At 44.6% G+C, this 16,464-nt stretch overlaps 1 protein-coding gene across 1 annotated transcript in view; it reads left to right on the plus strand.

Annotated features, from left to right (window-relative positions):
* Positions 1-16,464, plus strand: part of TMEM167B (transmembrane protein 167B) — a 51,886-nt gene that overhangs the window by 5,793 nt on the left and 29,629 nt on the right. Inside the window, exon 2 of the mRNA XM_040424135.1 lies at positions 9,892-10,023. Within this exon, the coding sequence (XP_040280069.1) occupies positions 9,892-10,023 (132 nt within the window). The remainder of the gene's footprint in view (positions 1-9,891; positions 10,024-16,464) is intronic.

A 16,464-nucleotide genomic window follows, 5' to 3' on the forward strand; every position in this document is an offset into this window, starting at 1 on the left:
TTGTCAGATGAACATTGTAAATAACAAACAAATTAAAAAAAACTGTGCCAAAACAGCTGTTTTTTGTTATCTTGCCTCACAAAAAGTTGTAAAATAGTACTAACAAAACTGTCACCTTCTCCCATAGTTCCCAAAATGGGGTCACCTTTTTGGAGTTTCTACTCTAGGGGTGCATCAGGGGGTCTTCAAATGTGACATGGCAACTTAAAATTATCCCAGTGAAATCTACCTTCCAAAAACCATATGACATTCCTTTCCTTCTGCACCCTGCCGTGTGCCCGTACAGCAGTTTACGACCACATATGGGGTGTTTCTGTAAACTACAGAATCAGGGCAATAAATATTGAGTTTTGTTTGGCTGTTAACCCTTGCTTTGTTAGTGGGGAAAAAAATTATTAAATTGGAAAATCTGCCAAAAAAGTGAAATTCGGATATTTCATCTACATTTTTCATTAATTCTTGTGGAACACCTAAAGGGTTAACGACGTTTGTAAAATCAGTTTTGAATACCTTGAGGGGTGTAGTTTCTAAAATGGGGTCATTTTTGGGTGATTATTATGTAAGTCTCACAAAGTGACTTCAGACCTGAACTGGTCCTTAACCACCTCAGCCCCCTTAGCTTAAACACCCTTAATGACCAGGCCACTTTTTACACTTCTGACCTACACTACTTTCACCGTTTATTGCTCTGTCATGCAACTTGCCACCCAAATGAATTTTACCTCCTTTTCTTCTCACTAATAGAGCTTTCATTTGGTGGTATTTCATTGCTGCTGACATTTTTACTTTTTTTTGTTATTAATCGAAATTTAAAGATTTTTTTGCAAAAAAATGACATTTTTCACTTTCAGTTGTAAAATTTTGCAAAAAAAACGAGTTTTTCTCTAAATTTATTGTTCTACATGTCTTTGATAAAAAAAAATGTTTGGGTAAAAAAAAAATGGTTTGGGTAAAAGTTATAGCGTTTACAAACTATGGTACAAAAATGTGAATTTCCGCTTTTTGAAGCAGCTCTGACTTTCTGAGCACCTGTCATGTTTCCTGAGGTTCTACAATGGCCAGACAGTACAAACACCCCACAAATGACCCCATTTCGGAAAGTAGACACCCTAAGGTATTCGCTGATGGGCATAGTGAGTTCATAGAACTTTTAATTTTTGTCACAAGTTAGCGGAAAATGATGATTGTTTATTTTTTTTTCCTTACAAAGTCTCATATTCCACTAACTTGTGACAAAAAATATAAAATTCTAGGAACTCGCCATGCCCCTCACAGAATACCTTGGGGTGTCTTCTTTCCAAAATGGGGTCACTTGTGGGGTAGTTATACTGCCCTGGCATTCTAGGGGCCCTAAAGCGTGAGAAGAAGTCTGGAATATAAATGTCTAAAAATTTTTACGCATTTGGATTCCGTGAGGGGTATGGTGAGTTCATGTGAGATTTTATTTTTTGACACAAGTTAGTGGAATATGAGACTTTGTAAGAAAAAATAATAATAATTTCCGCTAACTTGGGCCAAAAAAATGTCTGAATGGAGCCTTACAGGTGGGTGATCAATGACAGGGGGGTGATCAGGGAGTCTATATGGGGTGATCACCCCCCTGTCATTGATCACCCCCCTTTTAAGGCTCCATTCAGATGTCCGTATGTGTTTTGCGGATCCGATCCATGTATCCGTAAAAAACATACGGACGTCTGAATGGAGCCTTACAGGGGGGTGATCAATGACAGGGGGGTGATCAATGACAGGGGGGTGATCAGGGAGTCTATATGGGGTGATGACCCCCGTCATTGATCACCCCACTGTAAGGCTCCATTCAGACGTCCGTACGTTTTTTGCGGATCCGATCCAATCATCAGTGGATCCGTAAAAATCATACGGACCTCTGAATGGAGCCTTACAGGGGGGTGATCAATGACAGGGGGGTGATCAATGACAGGGGGGTGATCAGGGAGTCTATATGGGGTGATCAGTGGTTGATAAGGGGTTAATAAGTGACAGGGGGGGGGTGTAGTGTAGTGTAGTGGTGTTTGGTGCTACTTTACTGAGCTGCCTGTGTCCTCTGGTGGTCGATCCAAACAAAAGGGACCACCAGAGGACCAGGTAGCAGGTATATTAGACGCTGTTATCAAAACAGCGTCTAATATACCTGTTTTGGGTTAAAAAAAATCACATCTCCAGCCTGCCAGCGAACGATCGCCGCTGGCAGGCTGGAGATCCACTCGCTTACCTTCCGTTCCTGTGTGCGCGCGTTCACAGGAAATCTCGGCTATCGCGGAGAGGACGCGTATATGCGTCCATCCAGAAGAGCAGGGCCGCCGCCAGGACGCAATCCTGCGTACGGCGGTCCTGAGGAGGTTATAAAGTGGATTTTGGAAATTTTCTGAAAAATTTCAAGATTTCCTTCGAAGCCTTCGAACGTCCCCAAAAACTAAAATGTCATTCCCAAAATGATCCAAACATTAAGTAGACATATGGGGAATGTAAAGTAATAACTATTTATGGAGTTATTACTATCGATTATAAAAGTGGAGAAATTGAAATTTGGAAATGTGCAAAATTTTCCAAATTTTGGGTAAATTTTTTATTTATTTTTTATAAATAAAAAGTACAAATATGTGATGAGAAAACAATCTCAGAATGGCCTGGATAACAGGGAAAGCAATGACGCCATGATCCCAGTAGGAGGAAGATTAAAATTCTTCCTTCCTGCTTGGGAGAAGATGGCAGGAAAATGGTTGGTAGGTCTTCTGCGGGAGGGTCTAAGATTGGAATTCTTAAGATATCCCGCAGAAAGATTTGTGATTTCAAGATCTTCTCTCGTAATGCTGCAAGAAAAAAAAAATTAACAAGCAAAAACGTGTTAATTCCTGTCCCAGAGTCAGAGCTAGGGAAAGGTTTCTATTCTACCCTGTTCCTAGTGAAGAAACCAGATGGGTCATACCGGACAATAATAAATCTCATATACCTGAACAAATTCCTGAAAGCCAGAAAATTCAAAACGGAAACCATCAGGTCAGCAATATATCTTTTATCTCCAGGCTGTCATATGGCGGTTCTGGATTTAAAAGATGCCTACCACCATATTCCGATACATCCAGATCACCAGAGATTCCTCCGGGTGGCTGTAAGAACCAAGTCGAGTCCTCTTCACTTCCAGTTCCAGGCGCTTCCCTTTGGCCTTTCCATGGCGCCTCGGATCTTTACCAAGGTAGTGGCGGAGATGGCTTCCTTCATCAGAAGGGAGAACATCACATTTATGCCTTACCTGGACGACTTTCTGGTGGTGGCCCAATCTCAGGAGGCGTGTGTCAGGGCGCTGAATCGGGTGATGGAGGTACTTCAGTCCCTAGGGTGGCTGTTAAACGTCCAGAAGTCCAGGATGCAGCCGTCAACAAGCCAGGTTTTCTTGGGTCTGGTTTTAAATTCCAGGCTGGAGAAAAGTTTCCTCACCAAAGAGAAGGTAGCTGGGGTTCAGGAAGTAGTTCAGAGGGTTCAGTCAGGAGAAGCCTTGTCCATAAGGAAAGCTATGTCACTGTTGGGAGTTCTGACATCCTGCATGCCAGCAGTCCAGTGGGCTCAACGACATTCTCGACAGCTACAGGGGAAGATCCTGGCTGCCAGGAAACGGGCAGGGACATCCCTGGAGTCGATTATAAAATTATCAGACGTAACTCTTTCATCCCTAGACTGGTGAAAGTAGGTAGGGAATTTGACTCAGGGAGTTCCCTGGTCCTTTCCGGAACCAGTAGTAGTAACTACAGACGCCAGCCCCTGGGGATGGGGGGCTCACGTGGAAGATCAGAATTTTCAGGGAGAGTGGTCCCAGGGTCAGAGACTGTTTTCGTCAAATCGGAAAGAGCTACGAGCCGTTTTGCTGGCCTTGAGAGCAGCTCTTCCAATGATCCAGAACAAACATGTGAGAGTGATGTCCGCCAATCGGACGGTTGTCTCATATCTCAATCATCAGGGAGGAACCAGGTCAGATTCCTTACGAAGAGAGACGGAATGGATTTTCGAGGAGATAGAAGGGAGAGTGCTTCATCTATCAGCCATTCACATCAGAGGAGTCGAGAATTCTCGAGCAGACTTCTTGAGTCGCCACAAGTTGCGTCAGGGGGAGTGGTCTCTGAACCCAGAGATTTTCTCCCAGATAGTGGAGTTATGGGGTCTGCCATCAGTAGACATGTTCGCCACGAGGGAGAACAGAAAGGTAGAAAAATTATTTTCCCTCAGTCCAGAGGAGTGCCCATCTGGAGTGGATGCCTTCCTTCAGAGATGGGACTTCCCACTAGGTTATGCCTTTCACCCTCTACAGTTGATTCCGCTAGTGATAAGGAAGATCAGATACGAGGGGGCAAGAGTGATCCTGAAAGCACCCTTCTGGCCGAAGAGGGCATGGTTTTCCCTGTTGAGAGCCATGTCAGTTTCGGATCCGTGGATCCTGCCAGGAATTCCGGACCTGTTGTCGCAGGGTCCAGTGTTCCACCCGGAAGTAGAGTCTCTACATCTTTCGGCGTGGAATTTGAGAGGTAATTTTTAGCTAGTCAGGGATTCTCAAAGGAGGTCATTTCCACTCTAATGAGAAGTAGGAAGGAGGTGACGAACATTATCTATGCGTGAGTCTGGAGAAAGTTCCTGTCCTTTATAGGCGCAGAAGGGGTTTCCTGGGCGTTAGAATTTTCAGTGGTTCAGGTGTTGGATTTTTTACAGAGAGGGTTGTCAAAAAGTACACTGAAGGTGCAGGTGTCAGCATTGTCGGTCTTAGGGAGAAGGAGTTTAGCCATGGACCCTTGGGTCGTTAGGTTTTTTAAGGCAGTTGATAGAATTACGCCAGTGACGGGCTCTAGATTTCCTCCCTGGGATCTTAACTTAGTGTTAAATGCCTAACCAAACATCCTTTTGAGCCTCTAGTTTCTTGCTCAGTTAAATTGCTTACCCTTAAGCTAGTTTTGCTGGTAGCCTTAACGTCAGCCAGGAGGGTTGGGGAGATTCAGGCCCTCTCCATTAACCCCCCTTTTATGTCCATCAGAGAAGACAGGGTAGTTCTCAGACCAGATCCCGGTTTTATGCCGAAGGTTCCTTCTAGGACAAATAGGTCTCTGGAGGTAGTTCTTCCAGCTTTCTTTTCAGGACCAAAAGATGACAGAGAGAAGGAGCTGCATTCCCTTGATGTCAGGAGGTGTATTTTGCAGTATCTGGAAGTAACTAAAGATTGGAGAAAATCTTCCGCCCTATTTGTTCTGTTCGGTGGGGCTAGAAAAGGTAATACAGCCTCTAAGGCATCTATTGCCCGCTGGATCAGAGAAGCTATATCCTTGGCGTATTCAGTGTCCGATGTTTCTCCCCCTGTTTCGGTGAGGGCTCACTCCACGAGGGCAGTGTCCACTTCCTGGGCAGACAGGGCCAGCGTTTCCATTGAACAGATCTGTCGGGCTGCCACCTGGTCTTCTCCGTCCACTTTCTATAAGCACTATAGGCTTCAGCTTGATTCTATTTCTGACCTTCTCTTTGGCACAAAAGTCCTGAGTACTGTCTCCCACCCTGGGGATGATCTCTGAAATCTCTCTCTAAGGTGCTGACGTGGGGAGGGGAAAAAAATTATGATTACACTTACCGGTAATCGGATTTTCCTGATCCCACGACAGCACCTTTTTATTCCCTCCCCCTTGGTGTAGGGCTGTGTGTTCACGGGTGTCGCATAAAAAAAAATAAAAAAAAATGTATGTATAACAATTAAACTAACGTAAAGGGGAGTCCCTCTCATGCTCTGGAAACTCACTGAGGTGGGAGAGTGGCTCCACCTTTTTATGCTGCAGGTTTCCTGTCCTGGGGGCGGAGCCATCTCTCTAAGGTGCTGTCGTGGGGTCAGGAAAATCCAATTACAGGTAAGTGTAATCATCATTTTTCTTGTTACCTTGCCTCACAAAAAATGTAATATAGAGCAACCAAAAATCATATGTACCCTAAACTAGTACCAACAAAACTTCTACCCTATCCTGTAGTTTCTAAAATGGAGTCACTTTTTTGGAGTTTCTACTCTAGGGGTGCATCAGGGGGGCTTCAAATGGGACATGGTGTCAAAAAAAACAATCCAGCAAAATCTGCCTTCCAAAAACCATATGGCATTCCTTTCCTTCTGCGCCCTGCCGTGTGCCCGTACAGCAGTTTACGACCACATATGAGGTGTTTCTGTAAACTACAGAATCCGGACAATAACTATTGAGTTTTGTTTGGCTGTTAACCCTTGCTTTGTAACTGTAAAAAAAATATTAAAATGGAAAATCTGCCAAAAAACTGACATTTTGAAATTGTATCTCTATTTTCCATTCATTTTTGTGGAACACCTAAAGGGTTAACGACGTTTGTAAAATCAGTTTTGAGTACCTTGAAGGGTGTAGTTTCTAGAATGGGGTAATTTTTTGGGTGGTTTCTATTATGTAAGCCTCGCAAAGTGACTTCAGACCCAGAAAATTGGGTTTTTGAAAATTTCAGAAAAATTTCAAGATTTGCTTCTAAAATTCTAAGCCTTGTAACATCCCCAAAAAATAAAATATCATTCCTAAAATGATCCAAACATGAAGTAGTCATATGGGGAATGTAAAGTAATAACTATTTTTGGAGGTATTACTATGTATTATAGAAGTAGAGAAATTGAAACTTGGAAATTTGCAATTTTTTTTACAAATTTTTGGTAAATTTGGTATTTTTTTTTATAAATAAAAATGAATTTTTTTTTACTTCATTTTACCAGTGTCATGAAGTACAATATGTGGTGAAAAAACAATCTCAGGATGGCCTGGATAAATCAAAGAGTTTTAAAGGTATCAGCACTTAAAGTGACACTGGTCAAATTTGCAAAAAATGGCCTGGTCCTTAACCAGCTCAGGACCGCCGTACGCAGGATTGCGTCCTGGCGGCGGCCCTGCTATTCCTCCTGGATGCGCCAGCGCGTCCTCTCGCGATAGGCGAGATTTCCTGTGAACGCGCGCACACAGGAACCAAAGGTAAACGAGTGGATCTGCAGCCTGCCAGCGGCGATCGTTCGCTGGCAGGCTGTAGATGCGTTTTTTTTTTAACCCCTGAAGGTTATATTAGACGCTGTTTTGATAACAGCGTCTAATATACCTTGTCCTCTGGTGGTCCCTTTTGCTTGGATCGACCACCAGAGGACACAGGCAGCTCTGTAAAGTAGCACCCAACACCACTACACTACACCCCCCACCCCCTGTCACTTATTAACCCCTGATCACCCCATATAGACTCCCTGATCACCCCCCTGCCATTGATCACCCCCCTGTAAGGCTCCATACAGACGTCCGTATGTGTTTTGCGGATCCACGGATCCGCAAAACACATACGGATGTCTGGAGCCTTACAGGGGGGTGATCACCCCATATAGACTCCCTGATCACCCCCCTGTAAGGCTACAATCAGACGTCCGTATGTGTTTTGCGGATCCGCAAAACGCATACGGACGTCTGAATGGAGCTTTACAGGGGGGATCCACGGATCCGCAAAACACGGACGCCGCGGATCTGCAAAACACGGACACCGGCAATGTGCATTCTGCATTTTGCGGATCCGCACATTGCCAGAACTATATAGAAAAGGACATGTTCTATAGGCTCTACAAAAAACGCAGTGTTCGCCCGATCAGGCCTGATCTTGTGCGCACACTTGTGTTCAGTCCGCCCCACCGCAGTGACAGAAATTATTTTTTTTTCTGATCACTGCAAAAACACAGTAAAATCGCTGCGGCGCTATAAAAAGACTCACTTTTGAGGGGCATGGCGAGTTCATAGAAGATTTTTTATTTTTTTTTTGGCACAAGTTAGCGGAAATTTATTTAATAATTATTTTTTTTTTCTTACAAAGTCTCATATTCCACTAACTTGTGACAAAAAATAAAATCTCGCATGAACTCACCATACCCCTCACGGAATCCAAATGCGTAAAAATTTTTAGACATTTATATTCCAGACTTCTTCTCACGCTTTAGGGCCCCTAAAATGCCAGGGCAGTATAAATACCCCACATGTGACCCCATTTCGGAAAGAAGACACCCCAAGGTATTCCGTGAGGGGTATGGTGAGTTCATGTGAGATTTTATTTTTTGACACAAGTTAGTGGAATATGAGACTTTGTTTAAAAAAAAATTAAAAAAATAAATAATTTTCCGCTAACTTGTGACAAAAAATAAAAACTTCCATGAACTCACTATGCCCATCAGCGAATACCTTAGGGTGTCTACTTTCCAAAATGGGGTCATTTGTGGGGTGTTTCTACTGTCTGGGCATTCTAGAACCTCAGGAAACATGACAGGTGCTCAGAAAGTCAGAGCTGCTTCAAAATGCGGAAATTCACATTTTTGTACCATAGTTTGTAAACGCTATAAATTTTGCGCAAACCAATAAATATACACTTATTGCATTTTTTTTTTATCAAAGACATGTAGAACAATAAATTTAGAGAAAAATTTATATAGAAATGTAGTTTTATTTGAAAAATTTTACAACCGAAAGTGAAAAATGTCATTTTTTTGCAAAAATTTCGGTCAATTTAGATTAATATCAAAAAAAGTTAAAATGTCAGCAGCAATGAAATACCACCAAATGAAAGCTCTTAGGCCTATTGCACACGACCGTATGGCTTTTTCAGTGTTTTGCGGTCCGTTTTTCATGGATCCGTTGTTCCGTTTTTTGTTTCCGTTGTGTTTCCGTTTCTGTTCAGTTTTTCCTTTCCGTTTTTCCGTATGGCATATACAGTATACAGTAATTACATAGATAAAATTGGGCTGGGCATAACATTTTCAATAAATGATTCAGCAAAAAACGGAACGGAAACGGAAGACATACGGATGCATTTCCGTATGTGTTCCGTTTTTTTTTGCGGACCCATTGACTTGAATGGAGCCACGGAACGTGATTTGCGGGCAATAATAGGAAATGTTCTATGTTATAACGGAACGGAAAAACGGAATGCATACAGAGTACATTCCGTTTTTTTTGCGGAACCATTGAAATGAATGGTACCGTATACGGAACGCAAAAAACGGCCAGTAAACGGGAAAAAAAAAACGGCTGTGTGCAGGAGGCCTAAGTGAAAAGAAAAGGAGGTAAAATTCATTTGGGTGGTAAATTGTATGACCAAGCAATAAACCGTGAAAGTAGTGTAGTGCAGAATTGTAAAAAGTGGTCTGGTCATTAAGGGGGTTTTAAGCTAGGGGGTCTGAAGGGATTAAAAAATGTCCACCTTTAAAACCAGATTTTTAGTCTTTCCCATTTTGGTGATTTTATGAAGATATGTGCATGTAACTTTAGGCCTAAGGTTGGGCTCATATCACTGTTCTGGTTTCTGTTAGAAGAACAGAAAAATAAATTTTTATTTTTAAGGGGTTATCCAGTTCTAAAAATGGCCCCCACTCCCTGTCACTCCTGATCCCTGCACGGCCGCCACTACATCTTCCCGTCACACGGATGAAAACATCCGGCGATAGGGAGATGCGGCTGTGCAGGGATCAGGAGTGATGCAGGGAGTACGGTAAGTATGATCTATTTGAGGGGCCCGGGCATTGTGGGGGCTATTTTTAGATTTGGATAACCCCTTTTAAGCATCCATTGTGCTCATTTTGCTTCCTTTTTTGTCACTTCCATCAGAGATCCATTATTTTAAATGGGGGGGGGGGGGGGCCTTGAGCACAACAGATGCCTCAAAATGCAATACATTTTGGTGTAAAATGTGCCTGTATGTGTATATAAAGCGCTGAGTAGCATTTTTGGCAAAGGGGTTAAAGTTGTTTTGGGGTAGAATTTAGAAATTGCTCTGGAAGATTTTAGTGTTCAGTTTTAGAACTTTCATTATTGATGAAATTTTTTTACTGCCTTTCAGCCTACACCTTGGATGGACTTCTGGTCTTTGCTCTGCTTTTTGTCTGTACATGTGCTTATTTCAAGAAAGTTCCACATTTACGTTCTTGGCTTTTGTCTGAGAAGAAAGGATTATGGGGAGTTTTCTATAAAGGTAAGTGTTTGGATTTTTATTTTAAATCACTGTTTCTTGAAATTGACCACCTGTATCTTAAAGGGTTTCTCCAGATTTGGAAAAAGAGCCCCCCCCAAAACCTAACCACACCTGTCTATGGACATCGTATGGTATTCCAGTTTTAGGCCGCATTCACACGACTGTGATAAATGGCCATTTTTAGAGACAGTCGAAGTCTATGGGGCTATCTACATGGCTATTTCTTTCCCTTAACAGCCAGTGAATAGCAGCTGTGACAGAATAGGGCATGTCCTATTTTTTCCGTTTCCATAGCCAGACGGACCCCATTAAAATCAATAGGACTGTTTTTAATGGCTGCTTATACAGGAATGCACCCATCTTAACAGCTGTACACTGTGTGAAAATGGACCTTTCAGAGGTTAAAAAAACAAAAAAAAAACACTTGAATGTGCCAGAACACTGGCTCCTCACCTGAGGCAGCAAGACCTGTGCTCCCATTGTGATGTCACATGATCTTGATGGGCACGCAGGTCCTGCTGCCTGAAGTGAGGAGCGAATGTTTCAGCGCATGCAAGTGGTTAAGATAAGAAGTATTTTTTATTGTTTTTTTTTGTCTGCACTAAAGGGGGCAATTTATAATACCAGGGCCACAAAGGGGGCAATTTATAATACTGGGGCACGATAGGGGCATTGTCTATACTGGGGTCACTTGGGGGCATTATACTGGTGGGCAATTATATACACTGCTCAAAAAAATAAAGGGAACACTTAAACAACACAATGTAACTCCAAGTCAATCACACTTCTGTGAAATCAAACTGTCCACTTAGGAAGCAACACTGAGTGACAATCAATTTCACATGCTGTTGTGCAAATGGGATAGACAACAGGTGGAAATTATAGGCAATTAGCAAGACCCCCCCCAATAAAGGAGTGGTTCTGCAGGTGGTGCCCACAGACCACTTCTCAGTTCCTATGCTTCCTGGCTGATGTTTTGGTCACTTATGAATGCTGGTGGTGCTTTCACTCTAGTGGTAGCATGAGACGGAGTCTACAACCCACACAAGTGGCTCAGGTAGTGCAGCTTATCCAGGATGGCACATCAATGCGAGCTGTGGCAAGAAGGTTTGCTGTGTCTGTCAGCGTAGTGTCCAGAGCATGGAGACGCTACCAGGAGACAGGCCAGTACATCAGGAGACGTGGAGGAGGCCGTAGGAGGGCAACAACCCAGCAGCAGGACCGCTACCTCCGCCTTTGTGCAAGGAGGAACAGGAGGAGCACTGTCAGAGCCCTGCAAAATGACCTCCAGCAGGCCACAAATGTGCATGTGTCTGCTCAAACGGTCAGAAACAGACTCCATGAGGCTGATATGAGGGCCCGATGTCCACATGTGGGGGTTGTGCTTACAGCCCAACACCGTGCAGGACGTTTGGCATTTGCCAGAGAACACCAAGATTGGCAAATTCGCCACTCGCGCCCTGTGCTCTTCACAGATGAAAGCAGGTTCACACTGAGCACATGTGACAGATGTGATAGAGTCTGGAGACGCCGTGGAGAACGTTCTGCTGCCTACAACATCCTCCAGCATGACCGGTTTGGCATTGGGTCAGTAATGGTGTGGGGTGGCATTTATTTGGAGGGCCGCACAGCCCTCCATGTGCTCGCCAGAGGTAGCCTGACTGCCATTAGGTACCGAGATTAGATCCTCAGACCCCTTGTGAGACCATATGCTGGTGCGGTTGGCCCTGGGTTCCTCCTAATGCAAGACAATGCTAGACCTCATGTGGCTGGAGTGTGTCAGCAGTTCCTGCAAGACGAAGGCATTGATGCTATGGACTGGCCCGCCCGTTCCCCAGACCTGAATCCAATTGAGCACATCTGGGACATCATGTCTCGCTCTATCCACCAACGTCACGTTGCACCACAGACTGTCCAGAAGTTGGCAGATGCTTTAGTCCAGGTCTGGGAGTAGATCCCTCAGGAGACCGTCCGCCACCTCATCAGGAGCATGCACAGGCGTTGTAGGGAGGTCATACAGGCACGTGGAGGCCACACACACTACTGAGCCTCATTTTGACTTGTTTTAAGGACATTACATCAAAGTTGGATCAGCCTGTAGTGTGTTTTTCCACTTTAATTTTGAGTGTGACTCCAAATTCAGACCTCCCATGGGTTGAAAAATTTGATTTACATTTTTTAATTTTTGTGTGATTTTGTTGTCAGCACATTCAACTATGTAAAGAACAAAGTATTTCAGAAGAATATTTAATTAACTCAGATCTAGGATGTGTTAGGCTACTTTCACACTAGCGTTCGGGGCTCCGCTTGTGAGCTCCGTTTGAAGGCTCTCACAAGCGGCCCCGAACGGATCCGTACTGCCCCAATGCATTCTGAGTGGATGCGGATCCGCTCATAATGCATCAGTTTGGCACCGTTTGTCCTCCGCTCCGCTCAGCAGACGGACACCCGAACGCTGCTTGCAGCGTTTTCGTGTCCGCCTGGCCGTGCGGAGCCAAACGGATCCGTCCAGACTTACAATGCAAGTCAATGGGGACGGATCCGTTTGACATTGACACAATATGGTGCAATTTCAAACGGATCCGTCCCCCATTGACTTTCAATGTAAAGTCAGGATTATACCATCAGATCGGAGTTTTCTCCAATCCGATGGTATATTTTAACTTGAAGCGTCCCCATCACCATGGGAACGCCTCTATGTTAGAATATACCATCGGATTTGAGTTACATCGTGAAACTCAAATCCGACAGTATATTCTAACACAGATGCGTTCCCATGGTGATGGGGACGCTTCAAGTGAGAATATACTGAGAACTGTGCACATGACTGCCCCCTGCTGCCTGGCAGGTGCTGCCAGGCAGCAGGGGGCAGACCCCCCCCCCTCCTGTATTTAACTGATTGGTGGCCAGTGCGGCCCCCCCTCCCTCCCCAGTATTAATTGTAACCAGTGCGGCCCCCCTCCCTCTATATTCATCGGTGGCCAGTGCGGATATTAAATATGACTCATGAGCAGTGCGGTCTCCCCCTCCCTCCCTCCCCAGTATTAAATATGAGCAGTGCGGTCTCCCCCTCCCTCCCCAGTATTATATATGAGCAGTGCGGTCTCCCCCTCCCTCCCTCCCCAGTATTAAATATGAGCAGTGCGGTCTCCCCCTCCCTCTATTCATTGGTGGCCAGTGCGGATTCAAAGTATTGTGATCAGTGCGGCCTCCCATCTCTCCCCCCCCCCATCATTGGTGGCAGCGGAGAGTACCAATCGGAGTCCCAGTTTAAATCGCTGGGGCTCCGATCGGTTACCATGGCAGCCAAGACGCTATTGCAGTCTTGGCTGCCATGGTTACTTAGCAACAAATAGCAGCATTATACTTACCTGAAGAGCTGCGATCTATGTGACCGGCCGGGAGCTCCTCCTACTGGTAAGTGACAGGTCTATAGGCAATGCGCCGCACAGACCTGTCACTTTACCAGTAGGAGGAGCTCCCGGCCGGTCACATAGATCGCAGCTCTTCAGGTAAGTATAATGATTCTATTTGTTGCTAAGTAACCATGGCAGCCAAGACTGCAATAGCGTCTTGGCTGCCATGGTAACCGATCGGAGCCCCAGCGATTTAAACTGGGACTCCGATCGGTACTCTCCGCTGCCACCAATGATGGGGGGGGGGGGGGGGGGAGAGAGGAGAGGCCGCACTGATCACAATACTTTGAATCCGCACTGGCCACCAATGAATAGAGGGAGGGGGAGACCGCACTGCTCATATTTAATACTGGGGAGGGAGGGAGGGGGAGACCGCACTGCTCATATTTAATACTGGGGAGGGAGGGAGGGGGAGACCGCACTGCTCATATTTAATACTGGGGAGGGAGGGAGGGGGAGACCGCACTGCTCATGAGTCATATTTATTATCCGCACTGGCCACCGATGAATATAGAGGGAGGGGGGCCGCACTGGTTACAATTAATACTGGGGAGGGAGGGGGGGCCGCACTGGCCACCAATAAGTTAAATACAGGAGGGGGGGGGGGTCTGCCCCCTGCTGCCTGGCAGCACCTGCCAGGCAGCAGGGGGCAGTCATGTGCACAGTTCTCAGTATATTCTAACTTGAAGCTTCCCCATCACCATGGGAACGCTTCTGTGTTTAGAATATACTGTCGGATCTGAGTTTTCCGAAGTGAAAAATCAGATCTGAAATAAACTGTTATGCAAACGGATCCGTTCTGAACGGATGCAAGCGTTTGCATTATAGGAGCGGATCCGTCTGATGAAACATCAGACGGACCCGCTCGAACGCTAGTGTGAAAGTAGCCTCATTTTTGTGTTCCCTTTTATTTTTTTGAGCAGTGTATATACTGAGGGTACTGCAGGGGTTGGTATTAAAAAAAAAAAAAAAACAGATACATTTTCAGTTTTTCATGGCCATTAAAAAGGGATGAACTTCATTGACTTAAAAAAAAAAAAAAAAAAACCCTTGCAATGCCCTTTTTAATCATGCCTTCACAGTGCCCTCAAGACATCTCATGGCCCCCATCGTCCCCCTGTATATATGGCCCCATAGTGCCCCCTGTGTGTGAGTATGTATATATATCACACACAATCTTGCAAAATGAGGCATCAAGACCTAATGCTCCCAGTGTGATCATGTCATCATGATCCTGGGAGTGTCAGGTTCTTTTGCCTCCAGCATGGAGCAAGTGTTCCCAGGAGTGCCTGTGATGAGGTGAATATATTTTTCTTTGATGCACAAAGATCACTGCTAAATGCCATCCTGCACATGTTCATGCTAAACATGTAGAGGCCCGCCATATACAGTCATGTCCATAAATATTGGGACATCGACACAACATTTTTGGCTCTATACACCACCACAATGGATTTGAAATGAAATTAACAAGATTAGCTTAAACTGCAGACTGTCAGCTTTAATTTGAGGTTATTTAAATCCAAATCATGTGAACGGTGTAGGAATTACAACAGTTTGCATATGTGCCTCCCACTTGTTAAGGGACCAAAAGTAATGGGACAGAATAATCATAAATCAAACTTTCACTTTTTAATACTTGGTTGCAAATCCTTTGCAGTCAATTACAGCCTGAAGTCTGGAATGCATAGACATCACCAGACGCTGGGTTTCATCCCTGGTGATACTCTGCCAGGGCTCTACTGCAACTGTCTTCAGTTCCTGCTCGTTCTTGGGGCATTTCCCTTCAGTTTTGTCTTCAGCAAGTGAAATGCATGCTCAATCGGATTCAGGTCAGGTGATTGACTTGGTCATTGCATAACATTCCACTTCTTTCCCTTAAACTATTGGGTTGCTTTTGCAGTATGCGTTGGGTCATTGTCCATCTGCACTGTGAAGCGCCGTCCAATGAGTTCTGAAGCATGTGGCTGAATATGTGCAGATAATATTGCCCGAAATACTTCAGAATTCATCCTGCTGCTTTTGTCAGCAGTCACATCATCAATAAATACAAGAGAACCAGTTCCATTAGCAGCCATACATGCCCACGCCATGACACTACTACCACCATGCTTCACTGAAGAAGTGGTATGCTTAGGATCATGAGCAGTTCCTTTCCTTCTCCATACTCTTCTCTTCCCATCACTCTGGTACAAGTTGATCTTGGTCTCATCTGTCCATAGGATGTTGGTCCAGAACTGTGAAGGCTTTTTTAGATGTCGTTTGGCAAACTCTAATCTGGCCTTCCTGTTTTTGAGGCTCACCAATGGTTTACAGCTTGTGGTGAACCCTCTGTATTCACTCTGGTGAAGTCTTCTCTTGATTGTTGACTTTGACACACATACACCTACCTCCTGCAGAGTGTTCTTGATCTGGCCAACTGTTGTGAAGGGTGTTTTCTTCACCAGGGAAAGAATTCTTCGGTCATCCACCACAGTTGTTTTCCGTGGTCTTCCGGGTCTATTGGTGTTGCTGAGCTCACCGATGCGTTCCTTCTTTTTAATAATGTTCCAAACAGTTGTTTTGGCCACGCCTAATGTTTTTACTATCTCTGAGGGGTTTGTTGTGTTTTTTTCAGCCTAATAATGGCTTGCTTCACTGATAGTGACAGCTCTTTGGATCTCATCTTGAGAGTTGACAGCAACAGATTCCAAATGCAAATAGCACACTTGAAATTAACTCTGGACCTTTTATCTGCTCATTGTAATTGGGATAATGAGGGAATAACACACACCTGGCCATGGAACAGCGGAGAAGCCAATTGTCCCATTACTTTTGGTCCCTTAACAAGTGGGAGGCACATATGCAAACTGTTCTAATTCCTACATCGTTCACCTGATTTGGATGTAAATACCCACAAATTAAATCTTGTTCGTTTCATTTGAAACCCATTGTGGTGGTGTATAGAGCCAAAAATGTTAGAATTGTGTCGATGTCCCAATATTTATGGACCTGACTGTAGATGTGATCCGCATGTGGAGCCATC

Source organism: Bufo bufo, chromosome 3 (assembly GCF_905171765.1).
Source record: "Bufo bufo chromosome 3, aBufBuf1.1, whole genome shotgun sequence".
NCBI lineage: Eukaryota > Metazoa > Chordata > Amphibia > Anura > Bufonidae > Bufo > Bufo bufo.